General features: G+C 37.2%; 2 protein-coding genes across 2 annotated transcripts; both read right to left on the bottom strand.

Moving 5' to 3' along the window:
* Positions 1-4854: 4854 nt before the first annotated feature.
* On the bottom strand, positions 4855-25807 carry LOC148046461 (vomeronasal type-2 receptor 26-like). Its single transcript, XM_087714756.1, has 5 exons — positions 25590-25807; positions 24806-25091; positions 23541-24392; positions 9309-9555; positions 4855-5401 (listed from the first exon to the last, which is right to left on the bottom strand). The coding sequence occupies exons 1-4, from the start codon at positions 25805-25807 to the stop codon at positions 9313-9315; spliced, it is 1599 nt and encodes a 532-aa protein (XP_087570882.1). The 3' UTR covers positions 4855-5401; positions 9309-9312.
* LOC148046462 (vomeronasal type-2 receptor 26-like) lies at positions 11908-19193 on the bottom strand. The gene is made up of 4 exons (XM_087712183.1): positions 19185-19193; positions 13511-13738; positions 12892-13018; positions 11908-12806 (listed from the first exon to the last, which is right to left on the bottom strand). Exons 1-4 carry the CDS (start codon positions 19191-19193, stop codon positions 11908-11910), a joined length of 1263 nt encoding a protein of 420 aa, XP_087568309.1.
* Positions 25808-26431: the final 624 nt, after the last annotated feature.

Raw genomic sequence — 26431 nt, 5'->3', positions numbered from 1 at the left:
AAACTTAGGCTTTGCCACAAATGGCCATTCAGGAGATGTCAAAAATGAAAGTGTTCACCCCCACCTCAAAGCAGTCTCAGACGTTTGTACTGAGAGTTCTTATTTAAACTCCAAAAAACGAATCTATTGAGCTAATTATATGAAGTTCTCTGAAAGCTTTAAGCCAAAAATTGCAAAAATATTTTCAGGATTAGTGTCCACAATGCTTTAGTTTCAAGCTGTTTTCAGCTTCTTTGTTTGGTTTGGATATCTCATCTCCTCCCTCTTGCTATCTTTCAATCACAAAGCCTCATAAATGATGATAGATCCACAAAAATGGAAACGGCATGGTGCAACTGGAGAAAGTCTCTTTTTGTATGAAAAGTAAACATGCAAAAAAAAAATCTAGTGTCTAAGAAGCAGTGAAACTCTGATTGTCCATTGAGAATGGCTTATTCTTCTACAATGAACTTTTTGATTGCCCTGCCCCACCCAGGGATTCATCTGACTACTTCTTTTTCTTCAAGAAGCAATCTGAAAGTTTGGCTACTCAAGGAAGCTAAAGCAGTGGTTGGCTGCTGCCGGATCAGGCAGGTTCAAGCAAACTGGTACTTCTAAAAATCAGCTGACCACACCCAACCACCCCCGTCCTATCCTGTCCTATATTTCCTTCTTTCTAGCTCAGTCGATTCACATGGCACAGCTGATTTCTGCACCTCCGCTATTCTGCTTACAGGGGCTGCCTTAGAGCTGAGCTTTAAATTGCTGTTTGAATGCTTCACACAAGTGCTTTAGGCATGTGTGCATGTGATCACTGAACTGAGTGTAAAACTAGTTGCAGCCCCTGAGCAAAAGGGTCAATTTCCAAAGCCTCCCCCTATCCCGGGATTTGGGATTCTTCTGGCTTAGAAAACACTCTAAGCGTAAAACTGTAGAGGGTCTGTATCAGAGCTAATAACTCCACTGACTTCAAAGGTGGAAGATTCCAAGAGAAGAGTCTTTGGGAAGGATTTTATATGCAGATTAAAAAATATCAAATCCATTCTGAACATATGGTGAATGTGAGGCAGTTCTTTGAGTGCCAGTGAAGGTAAATCTTGATGTAGTATGTTCTGAAAAACCCATACATGTCAAGACAGACCAATCTAAGGTTTTGGAGTTACTGTACATCTGGTGAAAAAATGGGCTACAGGAGTGTTTGTTATGCATCCAAGTGTCAGGGTTCCAAATGTCATCCAAAATTAAATCAGAGTCCAGGGCAAAGTTCCAATTTATTAAGAGAGTCATGTTGGCACATCTGGGAAAACCCGAATCTGAGTCAAGTTTGAGTCAGTCAGGATCAAACTACTGGCAGTCGGTAGAATTAGACTCCAGTACTGCATTCTAATTGCTGTGCACCACAGTTCTATGATGCTTCACTTAATGATTGTACCACTTAATAATGAATGTTGGGGTCTCAACTGTGGTTGTAAGTTGAAGACCACTTGAAGTTTTAGATCATGTTTTAGACCTGGCAGTAGATGGAGACAACAAAGTAGAAGAGAATGAACTGAGATGATAACAAAATACAAAGATGCAAATACAGATAGAATGACTGTGGCAAAAAAAGCAAAGGTGGTACCAATAGTAATCTTGGGTTAAATATCCAAACAATTGGAGCTCCACTTGAACCACATTGGCACTGACAAATTGCAAAAGGCAGCTTTACTTGGAGCAGTTTACATCCGGTGATGATAACTGTAACACATGCAATATCTACATCTGCCTATGCCAGGTCTGATATGTAGATAAAAATGCCAAATCCAATCAGAATGTCTGGTGATTGTGTGACAAAACATAGTAATTCCCAGTGAGGAAGCTCCTTTGGGTGCCAGTGAGATACTACCTTGATGTAGTTATGGGTCTATTGTGCTCTGAGGAATGTGAGAGCTATGACAGAAGTTCAACCATTTTGGACAGGTCTCATCAGATGAGTCAGATATAAAGTGTCTCTCTTCCATAAAAATATGGTGAGACATAAATTACAGAAACCCCTTAGTGGCTCGGTCATTGCCCAGGTCAACAAGGACTTTTCCTAGGTTTTGAAGTTCCTGGATATCTGGTGAAAAATGGGCTACAGGACTGTTGGCTATGAAACAAGGGCCAGCATCTGCAGAACTACTGGAAGGAAAGGTGTTTACCTGTCAAAAATATATATTGATTGTAAATAAAGTCAAGTAATTTGAGTACATTTTAAATGAACGAACCAGTTCTGAAAAATAAAGCAATATTTAAAATCGGAAAAAACAAAACAGAGATTAGCAGATCAGTGATTATTTATAATATGAAATAAAGTATTCACAGAAGCTGAATTGGAACCTATCCAGTGCAAAGATATCTAACACTTAACTAACAGATGTTTCCTGCAAATGTCCCCTCCCAACGCCTCACCTATAATCTCTCTTGGGAGGGGCCAATCAACAACCACCTGTGCTTAATCATGTCAATCCAGCATCAGGGACAAACTGCCTTTGATCCTCCCCACCTATCTGCCACCACGCTTGATTATGAAACTGTATCCTCCCTTCTTTCACAATTGCTGTTTCTCTGGATTTGTATATTATGCAAAGATTGCAAAGCATGTGCCACAGCATAGACTGCATTGTAAATATTATAACTCTGGCTCCTCATTAATGTTTCAAACACAGATGTGGAAAGAGTCTCAAGCCTCTCCTATCCAGTACATTTTTTCTCAGAGGTGTCAGTTTTTGAGTTGGAAAAGAAGCAACTGAATGCCTGTTCCCAAACATCTTTTTGAAAATGATCATGCGGGTTGTTGTTTGGATTCAAGTTCTGAAGAAATTCCTGGAAATCCTAGACCTCCCTTATGTCAACTGCAAAGGATAAAGCACCATGTAGAAAATGAATATCCCAAGATTTATGAACGGCAATTGATGTGTAATATGTCTGAGCAGTTATAACACAGACCACTGAAGCAAACTTCTCAGAACTGATATGGACTGAGTTTCACCATATAAGATTATAACTTTGGCTATGCTGTTCATGAGAACATGGTGTATATGTAATCCTTAATCTATGAGTTCAGAAAAATCATTTTAAATAGCTACGTTTGGTAACTCTGCTCTAAATTCAATGCAGATGCTATGCTCCAAAAATGTGGAGATCATCTCCTGGACAAATTTCTCTCCTTTCTCATCCTTTACTAGAAGAATTCCAATCCAGATTCATCTAAAATACAGCAATAACTTCAGGAGGTCCTTGCATTGGTGGGATTCATTGAGAAACATTTGTTGGAAGAAAACAGCTTGAGTCTCATTATCCACAACTGAAGCATAACCATATATCAACTACAGAAAGGTAAACATATGCAATTGCAAAGGTCTATGTGAGCTACTGAAAATGTGTACATTCATTTGAGTGTTTTCTTATTTTTATATACTGAAACATTATGCAACTGTTGTATTTTTCGGAGTATTTTTCCCTCAAAAAAGAGGATGAAGAGTATGGGTGTGTGTTATATACTGAATACTGCATTTTTTGCTTCCTGAAACCTTATCCACTTCAACAAAGTGGCCACACAGAGCCTTATGAAAGCCTTTAGGAGGCTTTCAGACAGCTCCTGGAGCCCGAAAAAGGCAGAAATGAAATCAGTTCCCCCCCCCCCCAGCCATCTGATAACATTTCAGAGTCTATAAGCCTCCGACATGTTATCCATGCCCATTTTTGCTTGTTTTTGGGCCTCCACCCACCTATGAACACTCTACAAGCCTCCTAAAGGTTATCCATGCCCTTTGTTTGAAACAAAATGGGCCCATTTTTCATCTTTGGGAGGTTTGCAGAGTGCAAAAACTTTTTTTTTAAATTGGCCTCTTCAAAACCTTGGTTTTATACTCCGATGCTATACTGAAGCTGATGAAGGGTTTGAGATTTTATAAGATATGTAATAAGCAACAAGTTGCCAAGAAAAGTTGAAACAAATTTGATTAAGGAAGTAACCAGAAGATCAATGCCACAAATGGCAAAAGAAATAGGACTACACAATTATTGGAAAGAAACAGGTTGAGATATGAAAACTAATAATAAAATAATAGTCAAATCTAGTTAAAATTAGAGCATTATGTTAAAAATGTAGTGATAATGATAAAGTGAGGTAAATAATTGATAATGACAACAATGCATACATATGTCATTATGATAAGAGGAAATTTGGTATAAATTTTTAAATGGTGAAATAAGGGGAAAAAGTAAGTTAAACATAGTTAAATTAAAAGACTGATAATGATAATAATGTAATGATTTGTATTGACATGATAAAAGGGAAAATTGGATATAAATTGTAAACAATGATTAAGAAAAAAGGTTTAAAAATTTGTTAAAATTAGAGTATTATGTTAAAAATGTAGTGTTAATGGATAAAGTTAGATAAATAATTAATAAGGATAATGTATACATACATACATACATACATACATACATACATACATACATGGGTTTGATAAGAGGAATTGGTAAAAAAATTAAATGGTGAAAAAAGGGGGAAAAGCAAGTTAAACTTAGTCAAACTATCATTAAATAAATGACTGATCATGATGATAATATAAGAATTTGTATTGACGGGATTAAAGGGATTAAAGGATTAAATTTGCCTCTTTAAAACCTTGGTGGTTCTTATACTCCGGTTAGTCTTATATTCCAAAAAAGATGGTATTTGTGTTGATTAGGAAATATCAAACAAGATGTCACTCTTTTTTTTATACATATTTTTATTTCCATTTTCATAACATACAATCACATGTATGCTATACATAGCCAGTATCATATAGTAATAAATAATGATTACATCAGTTCCTCTTATCATCAACACCCCCCAAAAATAAAAACCCATTATTAGTTCTTCTGCTCTCCATACACCTCTTTCTTCTACCTCTCTCCTACTTCCTATCTTCCCTCCATCATCCTTTCATACTCTACTTCCCCTTCCCTTCTCCTTCTCCTCTCTCTACATTCCACTCCTCCTTATCCTCATCCTCCTCATCTTCCCCCCTTACCCTGTCTCCTATCCCTCTCTTCCCATCTTTCTCTCTACATTCCACTCCTCCTTATCCTCCTCATCTTCCCCCCTTACCCTCTCCTCTCCCTTTCTTCCCATCTCCCTTCTTTTTCCACTCTTCCTCTCATTGGTGTATTTCCGCTTCTGAGCAAACTCCAAACTTGCATCCCCTACAATTTCCATAGAAGTACCCTTATTCATATTAAAAACAAAGTATTCTGCTAACAATTTTTTACATTCATTAGTATATTTCTCAAGTCTAAATAAATTTACATTCAATCTCCAAGACCTTTTTGCATCACCCCTTCCAACTCCATCCAAACTGGATTATGATCTGATAAAACTCTGGCATATATCTTTATCTTCTTCACCCTAGAAGACAAATCATTGGTAATTAGTTGATTGTTGTTTTTTTAATTGTTGATCCATTTGTCTGGTAATCACACAGTTTTGTCTTTGTTCCTTGGCTCCTTGTACTTCTGAGGGAGAAGGGTGATCCATCCTTGTTAATAGTTGTGTAGTTTGCTGTCTATCTTGTCCTTCTTGATCTCTTTCTCTAGACCCGGGTGGGGCAGGACGTCCGGCATTCAAGTTATTATGGTAAAAATCTCGAGCTTCCCATACTGATTTAAGACGGTATCTTTGCCCTTCAAAGATGAATGATAGCCCAACTGGTGCCTCCCATCTGAACTGTAACTGACGATTTTTAAGTTCTTCAACTAAAAAAGCATAGTCTTTCCTGGATCTTAGCATTTGAAGTGGCATCTCTTTCAGAACAGTCACTTCCTGACCCCCAATTTGAAGCTTGGTTCTATAGGACGCTTGCAATATCATATTCCTCATGCCTCTTGTAGTAAAGTCTAATACAATGTCCCGTGGGAGCTGCTTCTGTTTCGCCAGCCAGGAGTTAGCACGATAAATCTTATCAATTTGCCAATCAAAATTTCCCCCTGGCCTTCCAACAGACAATCGAAAGCTTCTAAAAGAATCTGTTTCAAGTTCTCCTGATTGTTTTCACGCATACCTCTTATTCTTAGTGCAAACTCCATTTGTCTATACTGTAACATAATAATTTCTTTTTCAGCATTTCCAACTTTTTGTTGCACTACGTCGACTTTTGATACCAAATTAGTATTAGCATTATTAAGATCTTCTAATCTGTCTTCAATTTCCAAAACATATTCTGTTAACAAATTAACAACCCCAACATATCATCCCTGATCTTCTGAACCCAAGTGTCAAGTCTATCAGATAGTTCTTTATGCACAACAAATATCTCCTTCTTAAGTTTTGTTTCCATCATAGCTACATGATTTTTAAATGCTTTAGCCAATTCCTTCTAAAAAAATTGTTTAGTCAGTGGCTCCCCTGTGGGGGAAGGAAGTAAAGACTGTGGTTTTGTGCCAGGGGCTGGCGAACTTTTGAAGCCGAGGGGGGAGATTTTGAATAGGGTTTTGCTTAGAAGCCATTCCGAGTTTTAACCTTCTTCAACCAATTAATAAATCTGTGCTGGTCAATTGTGCAGCTGTTACTGATTAATTTAATATTAAATCACTCCTTCCCTTTGAGATTGTTAGGCTCCATAGAAATTCAAAGCTCGAACAGTGTTACGAAGCTGCTCGGCGCCATTTTGAATATCTCTTTAGCAAGTAAGATATCAGAAGAAGTTCTTGTAAAAACAAAAAAATGAAGCTAAGGCTTAATACAAACAATTAAAAGTCCACATGTACAGGGTCCATTTGTGTTGGACTCAATAAATCAAGTTTTGTTCGAGGATTTGAGTGTTGCTTTGTGCTGCTAATGCAACATGAATTCCTGTCATGGAGACAATTCTTCCATTGGCTGGCCTCCCCACCCCTCCAGAGACAATCTGCGAGAATTGGTTGGCACGTTGCCCGGGACAACGCTAACCTTATCTCCTTGGCCTGAAGAATAAGGTAAACAAGCTATCAGATGGCTGATGGATGGCTCATCTGACAGATAAATGTGTCCAGGATTCTGGAGCTGTAACGACCAGCTCCCCTCAGCAAGCAATCTCAAACAGGAAACAAGATGTCACTCTTGAAGTATCAGTAAATACATTTTTGTGGACTCTATTGTGAATATTTCAAATTTGACCCTTAGTTCAATATCTGGAATTTGCTATGTCAAATAGCTTCACTATCTGTTCAACTTATGATTACTCATGCTATTATGCCAATTTTATCAGGCAAAAACAATATTTACTTATACAAAAGGTCTCTCCTTTTTACAGAGGGAAGCATATTGATGTTTAGGGATTTATGGCAGAATGGTAGTGTATATCTACATCAAATCTTACCTGGGGAATTTTGTAGATGCACAATACAGTTGCCATGTGATGGGAGATGTCAGGTGCCCCAATGACTGCAGCCAAAGTATTTGTTATCTCACACTTGTAGTTAGGGATGAATTTTCCCTGAGTGAGAGGTAGAACCATTGAGGCAAAGTAAGTCCAGCTTGGACTAAAATTGCTGTTAAAAATGTGGAAGCCCAACATGATGTTGGTTAGAATATGGGGATTTTCAGTAATCTGTTTAAAAAGGTCTGTTTCACATTATGTGCCTTGCAAACCTTTGGTATAGCATATTTTGTGGAATGTATTTAATAATTCTTATTTCTGTGTTATAGTATGTGGGAATGGCCACTACCAAAGCCCAGCTTTTAACAATAGCTTATATGCAGAAGGAAATGGCTGCACTTTGGAACCAAAAGTATCATTGAGAAAACTTATCATGGGAAATATGGCCTTCCCGTTTCTTAACTGCAAATATACTTTGGGTCCTTTTCATGTTAGTCCAGAATGCAGCCGCGCGAGCGATTGTGGGTGCACCAAGGTACACCCACGTTACACCTATCCTCCGCGAGCTGCACTGGCTACCTATTAGTCTCCGAATCCACTTCAAGGTGCTGGTCACTACCTATAAAGCCCTATATGGCATCGGACCTGGGTACCTGAGAGACCGCCTCCTGCTGATTACCTCTCTCAGACCAATCAGATTGCACAGGTTGGGTCTCCTCCGGATTCCATCTGCCAGCCAATGTCGTCCCTCTGGAACGAGCTCCCTGTTGAGATCCAGATCCTTACTACCTTCCCGGCCTTCCGCAAAGCCACCAAATCCTGGCTGTTCCAGCAGGCTGGGAAGAGCTGAGAAGCAGCTACCGCCATAGAAATTGTGAATGTTGGTTTTGTTTTTAATATGTTGCCTTTGTCTTGTTCCCCCCTTTCCCTTGTCTTTTGTTTGCCACCCGGAGTCCTCTGGGAGTGGGCGGCATACAGGACAAATAAATAATAATAATAATAATAATAATAATAATAATAATAATAATAATAATAACAACAACAACAACAACAACAACAACAACAACAACAATCCTGGCTGCGCAAGAACAAGCTATCCGCACAAATGCCATTAAGGCCAAAATAGAAAAATCCTCTGATGATGCCAAATGCAGACTTTGCAAAGAAGCTGATGAAACTGTTGATCACATACTCAGCTGCTGTAAAAAAATCGCTCAGACTGATTATAAATTTCGGCACAATTCAGTAGCACAAATGATCCATTGGAATTTGTGCAAAAATTATAATATCAAAACAGCAAAAAACTGGTGGGAACATCAGCCTGAAAAAGTCACCGAAAATCAGATGGTCAAGATCTTGTGGGATTTCCGTATACAAACCGACAAAATACTGGCGCATAATACACCAGACATCACACTGGTTGAGAAAAATAAGGTCACAATCATAGACATCGCAATACCAGGTGATAGCAGGGTCGCCGAGAAGGAACATGAAAAAATCGCAAGATACCAGGACTTAAAAATCGAAATTCAACGACTATGGCACAAACCAGCAGTGGTAATTCCAGTGGTAATTGGCACACTGGGTGCTATTCCAAAAGCACTGGAATTACATTTAAAACAGTTAAAAATTGACAAAATCACCATCAGTCAAATGCAAAAAGCCGCACTGCTTGGATCTGCACGCATATTACGAAAATACGTTACGACGTCCTAGGCCCCTGGGTGGGGCCCGACTAGTAACCAATGCCAAATCCGGCGAAACAACTGGCCGCTGTGATACAATTGTGTAATAATAATAATAATAATAACAATAACAACAACAACAACAACAACAATAACAATAACAATAACAACAATAACAATAACAATAATAATAATGTTGAAAGATGAAAATCCTCTTCATCTTCATTTGATTTTATGCCAAAATTGACTGATATTTGGAACTGTTCATAATTACCTCTTTAGATGACTCCCCTGGATGCTTCTTCAGATACCTCGCCAGATATAATTTCAGAGGAGGATGAACATGTTCCGGGCACATCAGGAGGTGAGTTGGTCAATGACTCCGAACAGCTGTCAGAGGGGGATTTGGATGAAGCACAGCTGCAGCAGGACATTCCTAAGGCTTTGGTCGGGAAAGCATGCATCTGTAGCTGGTCAGTGATGAGGAAGAGGAACTGCCTTCTGCACTGATCCAAGAACACCTAGGGAAAATTAGTCTAATTACTTGTGATGAGGCAGTTTCACCCCACTTAATTGGCTGTAACGGAAGCTGGCTATTTAGCACAGCAAACAGATGGAGACAATGCTTGGAACAATGTGTTCATTTCCTAGCTGTGTCTCTCCTGGTCGTTGTGATCCCTGTCTTGCTTTGGATATACATGTACCTTGTAAACCCTCTTGTATTCAGATTTAATTTTGCCCGGTGGGTTTATGTTGTTTGGAAAACTTTATTTTTTTTTATTAGTTTATAATATAAAATACAAAAGGAAATAGGAAAAGTACGGGAAGGGAAAGGAAAGAGAAAGGTGTAGAGAAGGGGAGAAGGAAGAAAAGGCATTGACTTCTAACTCACTTTGGTTAGGTAGAATAAGAAATAACATCAAACCTCAACTTTTTTGAGAAACTTTATATATATATATATATATATATATATATATATATATATATATATATATATATATATATATATATATATATATATATATATATATATATATATATATATATATATATATATATATATATATATATATATATATATATATATATATATATATATATATATATACACACACACACACACACACACACACACACACACACACACACACACACACACACACACGCTAATCTGGGTTTAGTCAGCATGTCTTTGGGAAGAAGTCTTGATGGTGGCCACCAGTTTTTCTACATGTTTTGGTATGATAGTCTGTTCTGGTTGCTGCTTGGGATTTTCCCTTTGATATTTTTTTAGGCTGGGGTGCACATCTGTATTCAACTATATCATTTTGCACCATTTTCTTGGGTTACGTTTCATCCACCAGTGCAATTTTTGGGAATGTTGGCATCTGACATTGGTGATCATGGCAATAAATTTACAACATAGGTTGAATCACCATCTCATTCAACTGTTGAAAAATTCTGCCTATCCAAAGAGACTTATGACCCTGGAACATGCTGTCCTACACAATCATCTTAGTTGATTGAATTTCCTTGAAGGTGTTGTGGCCTGACAGTGGAGCTGGCAGCAGATTTGGACAAGAGAGGCGGTTGGGGAGGAACACGGGCCAGTCCTGGAGTCTGGGGAAGGCTCTGATGAGGGCTCTGTGTCAAAGGCAGAGAGTGAGCCAGAGCCATATGCCAGTTATCAGCTGCCTTCAGAGTCAGACATCGGTGAAGCAGATGAAGAGCTGGAGCCTGTTCCCAGTATGAACATGAGCAGAGTTGTAGATGAAGAGAACAGCTAAATAACAGGGGTCGACTTGGGGGGGAAGGCCACAGGTGGACAATGAAAGGCCCCTCCCAGAGGAAATAAAAGAGGAGTGAAAGGGAGTGGAGTTTGCAGGAGACAATTAGTTTGCTTAATCACAACTCTCCAAGATGCCTTGTCAGGTTTTGCAGATATCAGCCTGTCAGCTTTCCATGCCAAATAAGGTCTGTGACTGAAATCCTCCCTTGAAAGACTTTTTTTTTGGATGTGAATGAGCATAATTTACAGTAAATTAATAAAAGGAGTTTTTGTCAGAGCAAAGAGTATGCTTCATGCTCTTGGGAAGCTAGATCAGAACATAAGGAGACTGTTATGTAAATTGGATACTAATATGTATTAGATTTATGACGGAATTTATATGGATTTTCTAGAATTGTTTTTGTGCCAGAGATTCATTGATCTTTGCTATTGAGGAGAAGAAATGTGGCTTGGTGGAATCTCTTTTAAATGTACCCCATGTTTTGTAGGTGACCACTGCACATGATGTGCACCAGGGGATTCCAAGTATCCAATTGCTTCAGTAATAATTCATAAGTCTTGTTTAAATGAAAGGCTCGCTGTTGTTTAATCCTCATTTCTTATTACACATTCTAGTCTGGATATAAATTAAGATGACCAGTAAGGATAAATACTCAATTCACATTTAATCTATATATTAAGTCAGTATTGTCTATCACATACTGATATGTCAATATGTCCATTTGTCCTTATTTATACATTTATGGACCCCATTTTAACTAACTTCCAGAAGGAAAAAGAGTTTCAAACTGTCCAAAACTTGGGGAACAGTGGATCAAAGAACACCAATCTAATTGCATGGTGCTTTCTAGCTTCAAGTGGATAAGTTCCCCAACATCCATCTATCTATCTATCTATCTATCTATCTATCTATCTATCTATCTATCTATCTATCTATCTATCTATCTATCTATCTATCTACCTACCTACCTACCTACCTACCTACCTACCTACCTACCTACCTATCTACCTACCTACCTACCTCTGTCTGTGTGTGTGTGTGTGTGTGTGTGTGTCCATCTCTCTCTCAGCAAAGAGAGATTTGTTAAAACTTTCTCTTCATGAGCTGGTGTTTATCATTCAGTTCAGGTCTCATCACGATAATAAAACACTTGGGCAGAAATATACAGACCAATAATCCTGCACTGGAGGAGATCATGGAGAAGATCTCCACAGCCAATGTATATTTTCCCCTACTGCTTAGGTAAGTTGGAATAAAGCACAGCCAAACACTGCAGAAGACCAACATGCTAAAGGTGATGAATTTGGCTTCGTTGAAACTGTCAGGTAAATTCCTAGCTAGAAAAGCAGCAGAGAAGCTAACCAGAGCAAGGAAACCCATAAAGCCCAAAACACAGTAGAACATGACAGAGTCTTCATTGCACTCCAAGATGACTTCTTCAGACATTGACTGCGTATCAAAATCTGGATATGGTGGGAATCTTATCAGCCACACAGCACAAACACATATTTGAACAAAGGAGCAGGAAAGAATAATATAGCTGACCATTCTTCCACCCACCCATTTCCTCAATTTGGAACCAGGTTTGGTGGCCATAAAAGCTAGAACTACAACAAAGGTTTTGGCCAATACACAAGAAACTGCCACAGAAAAGATGAGGCCAAAAGCTGGTTGTCGAAAGAGACACACAATCGTATTGGGCCTCCCAACAAATAGAAAGACACAAAGGAAAGAGAGGAGAAGACAAACTAGGAGTGTATAAGTGAGATTCCGGTTGTTGGCTTTGACGATGGGAGTGTCTTTGTGTTTCATGAAGATTGTGATTACCAAAGTTGTCATTAAAGAAAAGTAAAGAGAAAGAACAGTCAGACTGATCCCTAAAGGTTCTCCATAGGACAAAAAGGTGATCCGCTTTGGAATGCACATATTTTTGCCAGGATTTGGATAATGACCTTCTGGACATGGAGAACAGTCATCTATGTCTGAAATAAGAATACAGATGAATTAATAGGAATTATAGTGCTGTGCCATCATGTCTTAGTCCTATTATATTTAGACATTTCCTACCCTTCTCCTTTGATATTTTCCCCTCTGCACACCGATGGCAATCATAGCAACAAAACAACTTCCCTTCTTTCTTGGCCTTGCTGTATCCCGTCTCACAAGGATCATTACACAAAGATGAAGGTAATTCCTATCGATGAATGAAAAAGAATATTTTTAGATATAGAGAGGAAAGGAAGTGCATGGAGAGTTAGTGTTACTATCGAATCAAGAGATGAAAAATATTGTGATGACATAATTGTAGATAAAATTGGTCAGAAATAATAATTAAATTTCTACAGTTATTGACATTTATGGTCTTTGATAACCCACATCATCACTGTCCAAAGAAATATTCTGTGCTGGCTAATTAAATTTGTTTTTCTTAACTTGAAATCTGCAATCTAGAATGCTGGCTTGCAGCTCTTACTTCGAAACCTGAAAAACATTGTCCATAATTAACAATGAGCCAGGAAAGGATAGAATATTCAATAGCAATTGCTACAAAAGTAATAAAACTGTATTGATTTTTTTCCCTAACCCAGGACATTTCTACCTGGGTTAGTCAGAGATGATGCTCTGAGACTTTCATCAATAAATATATTTAAATGAATGCAGACCAATCTAGATTCAAATAGCTAACCTGATTAAAGCCTACTGGCCATGTGATCGAATCTACAGAAATATTGAAGAACTTCTCTTCTGGAACTGTGGGATCTATCACTCCAACTTTTACCCTTGCAAAGGACTGGTTTGGGAATGTGATCCAGTTGATAATATCAAATCCACCAATGAACTCTCCATTTTTATCAAATGAGATCTTTTCACCAACACTGTTGTTGAATCTGACACTTCTCAGAAAAGAATGAACCTGAAATACATTGATATTCAGATAGGAACAAAGAGAGAACATGACAGGGGAAAGGAGAAATAATGCATATATTCAAAATATACATATGAATGTTTGTTTAAACCAGGGGTGTGTTCTGGCAATCTCTACTGCCGAATCCCTCATGGATGCGCTACACATGTGCTTGGTGCATCTGCTCGCACATCTGCAGAGCAATAAAAATCATTCTGTGCATGCACAGAAGCAAAAACATTAAATATAAGCCAATTGTGTGCAGCAGATCTCAAAAAGGTCAACACAGTTCTAGGCTTCAAAAAGAGAGGGATAGCATCAAGAACACGTGAAGTGTTAATACCACCTTATAATGCCTTGGTAAGGCCACACCTGAAGTACTGCAATCAGTTTTGGTCACCACAAGGTAAAAAAGATGTGGAGACTCTAGAAAGAGTGCAGAGAAGAGCAACAAAGATGATTAGGGGAAAGGAGGCTAAAACATATGAAGAATCGTTGCAGGAACTGGGTATGTCTAGTATAATGAAAAGAAAGACTAGCGGAGACATGATAACAGTGTTCCAATATCTCAGGACCTGCCACCAAGAAGTGGGAGTCAAACTATTCTGCAAAGCAGCTAAGGGTAGAACAAAAAGCAATTGGTGGAAACTAACCAAGGAGAGAAGCAACTTAGAACTGAAAACAAATTTCATGACAGTTGGAGATTTTTAAGACGTTGTTGGATAACACTTTGTCTGTAATGTTATAGGGTTTCCTGTCTAGGTAGATGGTTGAAACAGAAGACCTCCAAGGTCCCTCTCAACTCTGTTATTCTATTCTATTCTAAGATGGCAACTCCTATGGGGCTGCCGGGAGAACCGGTTTGGGGGCATGGTAAGCTGCCAAACCAGTGTTGGGTTCCTACCAGTTTGGACCAGTTCAGCTGAACCAGTAGGAACCCACCACTGGTTTAAACATAGATAATATAAACACTTTTTTATTTAAGCTCTAGGCCAGTTTCGAACAAATAACATAACAATCATTCTAACAAAGAGGTAGAGATAACTTTTTGGATTACTGAAATAAAACTAACGTAGAGTTGCAAAAAAACACCAAAAATAAATAAAATTAAGGAGAGGAGAGCTGATGTCACGATGACACTTTTGCTGCTTGATGAAGGGATGGTGACAGGGAAGAGTACGTCTTGCTGATCTCAGGGACACCACAAAGTCCCTGATTGGTTCAAGAGAATCTCTTCTTGCTGGCAACATAAGCACAGCCCCAAGTTACTGAAGTTGGGACAGCTCTGCAACGAGAGGAAAGCCGAAAGAGAAAGTGTGTCCATCTTGTGAGGAAATTTTATTTTTATAAAAGAGAGCCCAAAAAAGATTGAAGTTAAATTAAATTGGTAAAGAAAAGGAAAAAAGTTGCAGAATTAAGCATTCTTGGACAGTGTGTTATCTTTTTTTATATTGATGGAAGTTTTGTGAATATTTTTTTACTTTTTAAAGTGAAAGTTTCGGATTTTCTTCTATTTCCTTTTTTATCTATGGATTAACTTTTTTCCCTTTACTTCTACAATATTGGTTGGGATGGATGTCTTCTTTTTATTTGGTTTTATTTAAGAACTTTATTTCTTCTAAGCCTGAAACATAAAGAAAATTTAAAAGTTATATAAAGAGGGTAGCAACCTTTGAGGGAAAAGAAGTTACACTGCCACTTGGAGTTTGGAGATTGAGACTTGGAAACATTGCTTTTTCTTTGTTCCCTTTGATCATTTTGATCTTGCACTTTAAAGGCTTCAGAGTGTTATAAAGAAGGGCATGGATTGTTTACACAGGTGCTCTCTGGTTGCTTGTTGCTAGCTGGAAAGAAGTGAAAACAAGAGTGGCAGTGTTTATTAATTGCAAGGAGGACACTACTTCAAAAAGAAACCATAACACTACAACAGTTTATGTCGGAAATTCAAAAATGATTAGAAACAATAAAGAGAATTGAAAAGAGATTGGAAAGTTTTGGAAATATAAATTTTAATGTGGCAAAACCTGATGGAAAAATGGAAGATACTCAGCAAAAAAATATATATAGCAAATGGAAAAAGTTGAGGCTGCATTTCTAAAAACCCAGTGGAAAAATGAACAAAGAGGAAAGATAACCGTGGATATTGATAGTGAACTGAGTGTGGATGGAGATGGAAAGAGTGGAACAAGGAAAGGGAAGATAGATGGAAAGGTGCTTTACTACAGATTTCATCGTATAGAAGAAGGAAAAACAGAAGAATGGAGGGACCTAAGGAGAGATATTTTGATCAAAACACTAGTGATAACCAAAGATAAATTGATTAAGAAATCTGATGGAGGGTTTCGAGATTTTACAAGATATGTAATAAGCAAAAACTTGTGAAGAGATATCCAAACAAATTTGATTAAGGAAATAACCAGAAGATCAATGGCACAAATAGCAAAAGAAACAAGACTACACTATTATTAGAAAGACACAGGTTGAGATATGAAAACTAATAATAAAATACTAGTCAAATTTAGTTAAAATTAGAGCATTATGTTAAAAATGTAGTGATAATGATAAAGTTATGTAAATCATTGATAATGATAACAAGGTATACATATGTATTGGTTTGATAAGAGGAAATTTGGTATAAATTTAAATGGTGAAAAAAGGGTAGAGTAAGTTAGACATAGTTATAATAAATGACTGATAATGATAATAATATTAGGTTTAAAATTTTGCTAAAATTAGGGCATTCTGTTAAAAATGTAGTGTTAATGGATAAAGTTAGATAAGGATAACAGTGTGTGTGTGTGTGTGTTTGTGTGTGTGTGTGTTTGTGTGTTTGTAGGTTTTTGGTTATTCGGGTTTTCACCCGCATAAAATTGGAAGCAATGTGAGATCTCAGCTGTTTACATTGCTTTTGGAAGCACAAAGCCTGAAGATGACGAATGAGACTTCGTTGAAACGTTGCCAAGACACTCCCAATTTTACGCGGGAGAAAACCCGAACAACCAAAGACCTACATACTAACATCCGCGAAAACCTCAGAATATATATAAATTTCCTCTTATCAAACACACACACACACACAGACAGAGACAGATACACACAAACACACACACACACACACACACGTGTGTGTGTGTATGTGTGTTTGTGTGTTTGTGTGTGTCTGTCTGTGTGTGTGTGTGTGTTTGATAAGAGGAAATTTAGTAAAAAAACTAAATGGTGAAAAAAGGGAAAAAGCAAGTTAAACTTAGTCAAACTATCATTAAATAAATAACTAATAATACTGATAATGTAATAATTTATATTGACATGATAAAAGGGAAAATTGGATATAAATTGTAAACAATGATTAAGAAAAGCGGTTTAATTTTTTTGTTAAAATTAGAGCATTATGTTAAAAATGTAGTGTTAATGGATAAAGTTAAATAAATAATTGATAAGGATAATAATGTGTGTGTGTGTGTGTGTGTGTGTGTGCGTATTGATTTGATAAGAGGAAATTTGGTTAAAATTTTAAATGGTGAAAAAAGGGGAAAAAGTTAGTTAAACTTAGTCAATATTACTAAATAAATGACTGATAATGATAATAATGTAATAATTTGTATTGACAGGATAAAAGGGAAATTGGATAAAAATTATAAACAATGATTAAGAAAAGAGGTTTAAAACATTGTTATTAAATATAATTATATTTTTATTTTGAATTTGTTATAAAGGAATAATGTGATTGGATGATATTAAAAATAGATAAGGGAATGCCACTATGTGGTTTTGTTTTAAATTTTGGAATGTTTGTTATAAAGAGGAGTTAAAACAGCTATAGTCATATGAAGGAGGAGGTATGATGATAACAACCATATATAAATATATATGATGCAAAGTAGGTAATTTGATATGAATTAGAGATGATGATAGTGAAAGGGATGCATGGAAACTCTGTGTAACCAATTGACACACTTTCTACAACTTTGCAATGGAGAATGATTTTATTTGTTTTTATTTAAAAAATAAAAATATTGGAAAGAAAATAGATAATGGAATGCCATTAGGTGATTTTGTTTTAAGTTTTGGAATATTTGTTATAAAGGGACATTAAAACAACTATAGTCATGTGGAAGGAGGAGCTCTGAGACATCCATTGACACTTTTGCCACTGGACAGTCCATTGAGACCTAAATCGTCCTGCAGAGATGGTGATCAGGAAGAGGAAGCCTTGCTGGTCTCAGGGACATTGCAAAGTCCCTGATTTTACTCAAGGGAAGCACTTCAAGCTGGCGGTAAACAGGAAGCCCCCAGGCTGATGAAGTCAGGACGGCTCCGGAAGGAAGGAAGTGAAAAGAGAAAGTGAGTCCATCTGGTGAGGTAGTTTTTCTTCTTTGTGAAAGACTGCCCAAAGAAATTTTTCTTTAAGCCAAATTAGATCCTTAAGCAAAAGAAGTTAGCGACAAAATTAATTTATATTTGATTGCTTTGGAAAGCTTTTTTTTTTTTTTGTAACTATACTTTGTGGATTGAAGTGCTCACAATGTTTCTCATTTCTCCTCTTAAAGTGAACGGATTGATTTTTTTTCTTCTGTTTTTTGTTGCTTTAGTTTTTGACTTCTGGATTAAAACCTTCCTTTTTATTTTAAAAATTCTTCCTATTACTTGTTATTAAATTTCATTAAAAGAAATCGAAAGAAGTTTGTTTCGTATTAGCCAGAGATAAATATTAGAAAGTGAAAAGTATCAACACTGCACTCAGAGGTCAGAAGCTGGAGTTTTTGAAACAACGTATCTCTTCTCTTTCCTTCTTTGATTTCACTGACTTTGTAGCTGAAGGGTTTACAATTTATTTACAGAAACCAATAAAGAGCCAAGGACATAAATTGTTTTCACAGGTCCCTTTGAGAACTATTTTGTCATGAGAAAGAAAGCTGGGGGAAACAGAACCCTTCTCCTTTGAAGAACATAAAAGAACTTGTGTTCAAGTTACCCTAAAATTAAAAGTGAAAGAGCCCTGGAAGGCTAGAGGGGCAGTGCTATTAGTTTTTTTATTTCTTTCTTCTTTTTTTGGAAACATGGATCAATATTCAGATGAGGAAACCTTAAAATTCCAAAATATTTGGGCTGGAATTCAAAATCTATTGGCAGCATATGGGAGAATTGAGAAGAAGTTGAAAAGACTAGTCTTCCTCACAGCAAAAGATGAAGGGGTTGGAGCCCCAAAAATTAAAGGGGGAATGAAGTTATGGACAATACAATAGATGAATTTATTAATGGAGCAAATGTGGGTGAAAGTGGAAAAAGTGGAATATGTTAAAGGGAATTTGATGAATTGGAGTTCTATCCCAGATTCCAAGATACAGAAAAAAAATAGTAATGATGATGGACTTAAGAAAAGAATTTATTTTCAGAAGCAAGATTGACAACCAAAGAAAAGCTAATTTTAGTAACAGCTGGAGGGCAACAAGATTACCTGAGACATCGTTCAAGCAACAAAGTGCAGAGAGAAGTCTATAAAAACCTTATAAAGGAGATAAAAAACTTTGATCAATTTCCATGCATTGTTTCTTGCCCTGCCCTATGGTGCTTTGGAAAATGAATTGATCTTTGTCGGAACCTCTCAAACACTAGAATATAGCTATCCTGTCTCATCTAGTCCTTCTTTTGTCTAGACTAGCGAAACCTGGCAACTGTTCTTCATATGTTTTTGTCCCAAGGCCTTTGATCATCTTTGTTGGTCTTCTTTGCAGTTTTACCTTCATCAAGAACTTTTTGATGAAAGTAAAATATGAGAGTGAAAAGTTGGCTTGAAATTCAACATTAGAAAACTAAGATCTTTGCATCCAGTCTAGGGGTGACATCCTCCTGGTTTGGCCAAACTGGCAGTGACAATTAGCATCAGTTCTCTGAACTGGTGGCAAAAATATCTGGTGGCCCGGCCCACACCTGCCTGCTCCCCCTGTCGCTGCTCATCTCTTCTAGCTGCTTCATCCACTCACCCAATCTGAACATTTCTTCCTCCATTCACAGGAAAGTTTCTGCAGACTGGCCCTTTAAGGTAGACCCAGTGAGGGAGGAGGCATAAAGGGAGCAGCAGTTTTGCTGTGAACAGAGGGAGAAACACTTGGATTCTCTCTGTTATAGAATTCAATGTTAAATGCCACAGGGAGAATCCAAATGTTTCTCCCTCCATTCACAGCGGCCTAAGCAGATCTGCTGTAATTGGAGGGAGAAACTTTTGGATTCTCTCTGCCACAGCCTTCTCATGTTCATCCATGTATTTTTTCCTACCATGTTATTTGGGTGTGACTTGGAAGTGGTGGGGACATGTGACAGTGGGCATGGCCATGAGTGACATCATGTTGGCCAAGAGCACTCAGTCATAGGATCCCCTCACCAAGCCACACCCACAGAACTGGTAGGAAAAAATTGAATGTCACCTCTGATCCCGTGCTATCACTTTCTGGTAAATAGAAGGAGAAGAAATGAAAGAAATGACAGAGTTATTTTGTCAGGCTCCAAAATCACTTCAGATAGTGGCTGCAGCCATGAAATTCAGAGCACTTGCTCCTTGGGAGTAAAGCTCTGACAAACCTACACAGCATATTAAAAAGCAGAGACATAACATTGTTGAAAAAAGTCCGTATAATGAAAGCTATTGTTTTCCCAATAGTAATGTATGGCTGTGAGAGTTAGACCATAAATCTGAAATGTTGATGCTTTTGAGTTGTGGTGCTGGAAAAACTATTTAAAGCCCCTTGGACTGCAAGGAGAGTAAAACAGTCAATCCTAAAGGAAATCAATCCTGAATGTCCTTTAGAGGACAGATACTGAACTAAAGTTGAAGTCGTTTGGCCACCTAAGGAGAAGAGAGGACTCATTGGAAAAAACCCTGATATGGAAAAGATTGAAGGCAAAAGGAGAAGAGGACAGCAGGGAATGAGAGAGTTAGATAGTGTCATCAACATAATTAATATTAATTTGGGCAAAGTCTGGAAGACAGTGGAGGACAGGGGGCGTGGAATGCAAGGGTCGATGCAGTCACAAAGTCTCAGATCCAACTTAATGATTAAACCAAACAGTAGAATATATGGGGCTATAAAATTGAATACTCTTCTTACTTATAAAGACTCTTATTCTTGTTGTAGCCATACTAAAATTTGATTTCAATTATTACTGTTAAAATCCACCAGACTAGGGGCAATGTACTCACAAAATAAAACAAAATATAACTAAAAAGATGTATATTCATATATAATAGACAGACAGACAGACAGACAGACAGAAAGACAGACGGAATTGGAGATGGAGATGGAAATAGAGCTGGTTGATAGATAGATAGATAGATAGATAGATAGATAGATAGATAGATAGATAGATAGATAGATAGATAGATAGATAGATAATACATAGATATTGTGTTTCCCATCAAATAAGACAGCCTCTTATTTTCTTTTGACCCCCAACATAAGCATTTGGCCTTATTTTCAGGAAGGTCTTATTATTTTTGAATTTCAGGAAGTAACGAACATGTTCACCTCATGGTTTCTGCTGCTGTGTTGCAATATTTTCTGAAGAAGGATTACCGCTAAAAACTCCATTTGGGCTTATTATCCGGGAGGACTTTTTTGGGGGGAAACAGGGTACATAAACAAACACATGCACACATGTACGCGCGCGCACACACAGACATCTTTCCGCTTACAATATGTCTTATATAGATATTATATATCTGAATATAGCTCCTCCAGCTAATGTGTTATGAATGTGGAAATATTTACATTTCTAAAGATCGCATGAATGGTCTTGAATGACAAGAGGGAGAGTTGCTATCGAGGCAAAAGTCAAATAAGAAGAGATTGAACCTTGACCAACAAACATGAATTGAGAAAACATTTCAGAGAAGCCATACTGTATCAAGCAAAGAGAATATAATGGAGGACTCAGTACAGGACTCAGCACATTACAAGATTCAGTTACTGTAGCTCTTGCAATAAAATTAGTCCTGACCTACTTGGTGTTGATTTCACAGTCTGGTCTATCTTTTTGGCTGAAAATGTCTTGGAGGTTTGTACATATGAGACAACACAGGAATATTTAAGTATAAGTAATCCTCATTAAATGGTCACTTGTTCATCAAACATTTGAATTCCAATGGTGCAGAATGTATGGTACTTATGACTTTCCTGAAATTCCAGTTGTCGCAATACCCCTATGATAGCATGATCACAATACTGGGACTTGGCCATTGGTTTTCTAACTTTTGCTACATCCCAAAGTTGCAAAACATGATTGTGATTTGAAACCTTTCTTGCTGGCTTTCCTCAAGCAAAGTCAAGGCAGAAACTGGAAGTAAATTGGAAGTTGTAATCCATGCGGTGCTTAAAAACCTGGACAGTCCTTGCTTAACAATGGTAACTGGGAACTGCTGGAATTGCATTTGCTAAGCTTCATGTTCAAAGGACAGCATACTTTATGTCTTACCAAAGGAAATTGGCAACGCTAATTACCATAGTTAAGTAAGGACGATCTGTAAAATGTACAGTATAAATGAAGACAAACTTACTTTTAGAATAAAAAATCTAAAATTAATTTGGAAAATTATTTTTAGAAATTATATTCTATCCATGAAACAAAGTTGCAGTAGAAGAGGTTCAGCAGTGATAATTGGGGATCGAGGGCAGTGCCCTTTCTTTCACTTGATACGTTCAAAGAGAGGCATAATTAACATCTGCTGAGATGCTAGAATTTGAAATCCTGCGCTAAGCAGGGGCTAGTTCTTATGGCTTAAATATCCATTTTTAAATTTATGATTCTGAGAGAAATAGGATTATTCTTGTAAAAGAAAAGAACCTGAGTGACTCCATATTTACACTTTTAATAACCTTAGCAGCTCATCTGTAAAACATTAAGATAAGAAATTATGTAAAGGGTTTGTTTTGGGAAAACAAGTGTATAAGGTTGATTAGAACATAAGACTCAGGTCAGCTTGACATTACTTTGGACGTTGTCAGGAAGAAAATTGCCATGATGAGATTAGATATCTTGTTATGGGGAAATGAGGTAAGAGAATTCTAAAGGGGATTTCTGGTTTGGGAATTTGTTGCAGTATAGGCAAAAAGCTTACAGTTTTTAAGCATATTTCGGAGTATAAGACACACCTTTTTCCCTCAAAAAAGATGGTGAAAATCTGGGTGCGTCTTATAGACTGAATACAGGGGTTTTGGTCACCCGAATCCATTTTTTGCTCAGTCCCCTCCCCCAGCCACATTCTATAAGCCTCCTAAAGGCTATGAATCCCCCCCCTTTTTTTTTTCAAAAACCAGGCCCAGTTTCATGAAAAACGGGCCATATTGTGGAGGTCACCAGAGTGAAAAAAATTTTTTTTAATTTGCCTGTTCAAAATCTTGGTGCATCTTATACTCTGAAAAATATGGTATATCACTTTAGAAGACCATGACAGTTAAGGATAGTGATCTGTTATACCAAATGTATTTAAGCCATATATTTGGATCTATTCAACATTCTCTATTCTCTTTCTTTCATTCATGATTGAGAATCCTTTTGCAAAAGATTCTATTTATTAATAGACAGAACTTACGGCAGAGTTATGGAATGTAGTAAGGAGGGGATGTATTTGGTTCTAAGTGTCTGCTTTTTATTGTATCAGGAAGCCTAGGTCAGAACACATACAAAGTTTTATTTGGTTAATCTATTACTATATCTCAGATTTAAACCTCGTATCAATCCCACAAAAATTATTGTTCACTTAATTTTATGGATATATCTTGTAATTACAGATATGGTGCTTTCTCCATCACAAACTTACCTGCCACCACACTTGATTGTGAAAATATTTCCTTCTTTCTTTCATCATTGTTGTTCCTCTGGATTTGTATTGAGAGAGAGATTGCAAAGCATGTGCCACAGCGTAGACTGCATTGTAAATATTGTAACTCTGGCTGCTCATTAGTGTTTCGAACACAGATGTAGGAAGAGTCTCAAGCCTCTCCTGTCCAGTACACTTTTTCTCAGAGGTCTCAGTTTCCAAGTTTGAAAAGAAGCAATCAAATGCCTGTTCCCAAAAAACTTTTCGAAAATGATCATACTGGCTGTTGTTTGGATTCAGGTTCTGAAGAAATTCATTGAATTCTGGGATCTCCTTTGTGTGAACTGCAAAGGATAAAGCACCATGTAGAAAATGGATATCCCAAGATTTATGAACGGCAACTGATGTGTAATCTGTCTGAGCAGTTATAAACCAGATCTTTTTCTTCTTTGGCAAATCCTCCACTTCTGAAAACTGGAGGAAAGTTCTCAGAACTGCTAAGGACTGAGTTTCACCATACAAGATTATCACATTGGCTGTGCTGTTCATGAGAACATGGAATATATGTAATCCTTCATCTAACATATCAGTAAAATCACTATAAAAAGCTACATTTGGTAACTCTGCTATGAATTCAATGCAGATGCCACGCTCTGCAAATGTGGGGAGCATCTCCTGGAGGAATTTCTCTCCTTTTTCATCCTTTACCAGAAGAATTCCAATCCAGATCCATCTAAAATACAGCAATAACTGCAGGAGGCCCTTGCGTTGGTGGGATTCATTTGGAAACATTTGTTGGAAGAAAACTGTTTGAGTCTCTTTATTCATGGCTGGAGCAGAGCCATATATCAACTACAGAAAGATAAACATAGCAATTGCAAAAATATATGTGAGCCACTGAAAATGTGCACATTGATTTGGGTGTTTCGTTATTTTTATATACTGACACATTATGTAATTATTTGTGTTAATTAGGAAATATCAACCAAGATGTCAATCTTGAAGTATCAGTAAATACATTTTTTTGTGGAATTCATTGTGAATATTTCAAATTTGAGCCTTAGTTCAGTATCTGGAATTTGCTAGCTCAAATGCCTTCACCATCTATTCGGACTTACGATTACTCATGATATTATGCCAACTTTATCATGCATGCAAAAATAATATCTACTTATCCTAAAGGTCTCTTCTTTTTACATAGAGAAGAATGCAGATGTTTAGGGATTTATGGCAGAATGATAGTGTACATCTACATCAAATCTTACCTGAGGAACTTTGTAGATACACAGCACAGTTGCCATGTGAAGGGAGATGTCAGGTGCCCCAATGACTGCAGCCAAAGTATTTGTGATCCCACACTTGTAGTTAGGGATGAATTTTCCCTGAGTGAAGGGTAGAACCATTGAAGCAAAGTAAGTCCAGGTGGGACTAAAATTGCTGTTAAAAATGTGGAAGCCCAGCGTGATGTTAGTTAGGATCTGGAGATTTTCATTTATCTGTTTTATAGTAAATGCTAAGGCCAGGATATGCTGGTAATTCTGAAAAAATACCCTGCAAAATAATTTAAAAAATACATTAAGAATGTTTCACATTATGTGCCTTGCAATCCTTCAGTACAACGTATTTTGTGGAATGTGTTTAATAATTCTTATTTCTATGTTCTAGTTTGTGAGAATTGCCCAGTACCAAACCACAGCTGCTTATAAGCAGAAGGAAATGGCTGCATTTTGGAAATATCAATGAGAAAACCTATCATGGGAAATATGTCCTTCCCCTTTCTTAAATGCCGTGACAACTTCATAAATATAACCATACATAATACATAATAGATATTTAGATCTGATTTGTTATAAATGCAAATTTGATCTCTAGTCTATTTCAACTTTGCCTGGAAACTGAAGTGAAATATAACTTTACATAAAATAAATCTAGACATCCTATTTTAGATGTTCCTTTTTGGAGTTTTTGCCATTAGAGGAAAATATTTCAAGCATCATGTGATTTACCAGGAGGGTTCAGAGCTTGACAATAAATCAGTGATATACTTACACAAGTCCATCCTGAAATTCCTGAGAAGGATCTTGAATGAAATCAATGGGATTGGAAGATGCAAAGAAGACAGAAATAATGCCAGCAATATTAATGTCGCCAAGCTGATGATAGGTGTGCCGAATAGGAAGAGGCTCCTGAAAGTCACATTGAAGGCTAGGATTCTTGCACATCACTTCAGGCAATACTATTAACAGCAACTCTACCAATACCAACATCTTCCATGAATGCCTTCTTTCTGTGTACAAATGCCTCTGTCTGCAACAAGATCTTTGAAGTAGATCAGACTGAGACCTTCTGGAGATGTTTTTCAGACAAAATTAGAGAGCGCAACATACTATCAAATCAACTCACAGAGCTTTGGGGCTCCCAGCTATGGGTTGGAATAGGATGGGGACAATAAATACTATTATTCAGTGTCAGTTGCTCCTATTTTATTGAAGTCCCATAGGATTTGGAAGAGAAAACTCACTAATTTAATAATGATAGTAAAACAGTCACATATGTGAACAACTTCAAAACATATGAGGATGTGCAGAGGACTTTGAGAAACTTTCTCAAAGTTCCATTTTCTTAGAGATGTCATATTGGCACATCTGGGTAAACCCAAATATGAAAGTTTCCAGGTTTTCCCAACCCAAAGCAAAGTCCAAGTCCATGCCTAGCACCCACATGTCCATAACATGGTCCAATCAAGCACCGTGGGAATGGAGTTGGCTTCCAGTCATTGCACTCCATGTGCAGGACAAGATGTCCTTGACTTACAGAGAAAGAAATGTTATTTTGACTATATCTACCCCACTCCATTCAATCCACACTCCCATTTTCCCACAGCAATAAAT

The sequence above is a fragment of the Thamnophis sirtalis genome, unplaced genomic scaffold (assembly GCF_051295495.1).
Source record: "Thamnophis sirtalis isolate CommonGarterSnake01/CBP01778 unplaced genomic scaffold, rThaSir2_p1.2 scaffold_4, whole genome shotgun sequence".
NCBI lineage: Eukaryota > Metazoa > Chordata > Lepidosauria > Squamata > Natricidae > Thamnophis > Thamnophis sirtalis.
The sequence above is the reverse complement of the archived record's forward strand: the minus strand, read 5'-3'. Positions and strand labels throughout refer to the sequence as shown.

Bases quoted from the DNA above. Each gene is read 5' to 3' on its own strand.
- LOC148046462 (XM_087712183.1), bottom strand. The intron at 13,019-13,510 runs GTTAGCTATTTG...ATTCATCGATAG, and splicing joins GGCCAGTAGGCTTTAATCAG to GAATTACCTTCATCTTTGTG. The intron at 12,807-12,891 runs GTAGGAAATGTC...TTCTTATTTCAG, and splicing joins GAAAATATCAAAGGAGAAGG to ACATAGATGACTGTTCTCCA.
- LOC148046461 (XM_087714756.1), bottom strand. From the start codon at position 25,807: ATGTTGGTATTGGTAGAGTTGCTGTTAATAGTATTGCCTGAAGTGATG. The intron at 25,092-25,589 runs GTAAGTATATCA...ATTATTTTGCAG, and splicing joins GAATTTCAGGATGGACTTGT to GGTATTTTTTCAGAATTACC. The intron at 24,393-24,805 runs GTAAGATTTGAT...ATCTTTCTGTAG, and splicing joins GTATCTACAAAGTTCCTCAG to TTGATATATGGCTCTGCTCC.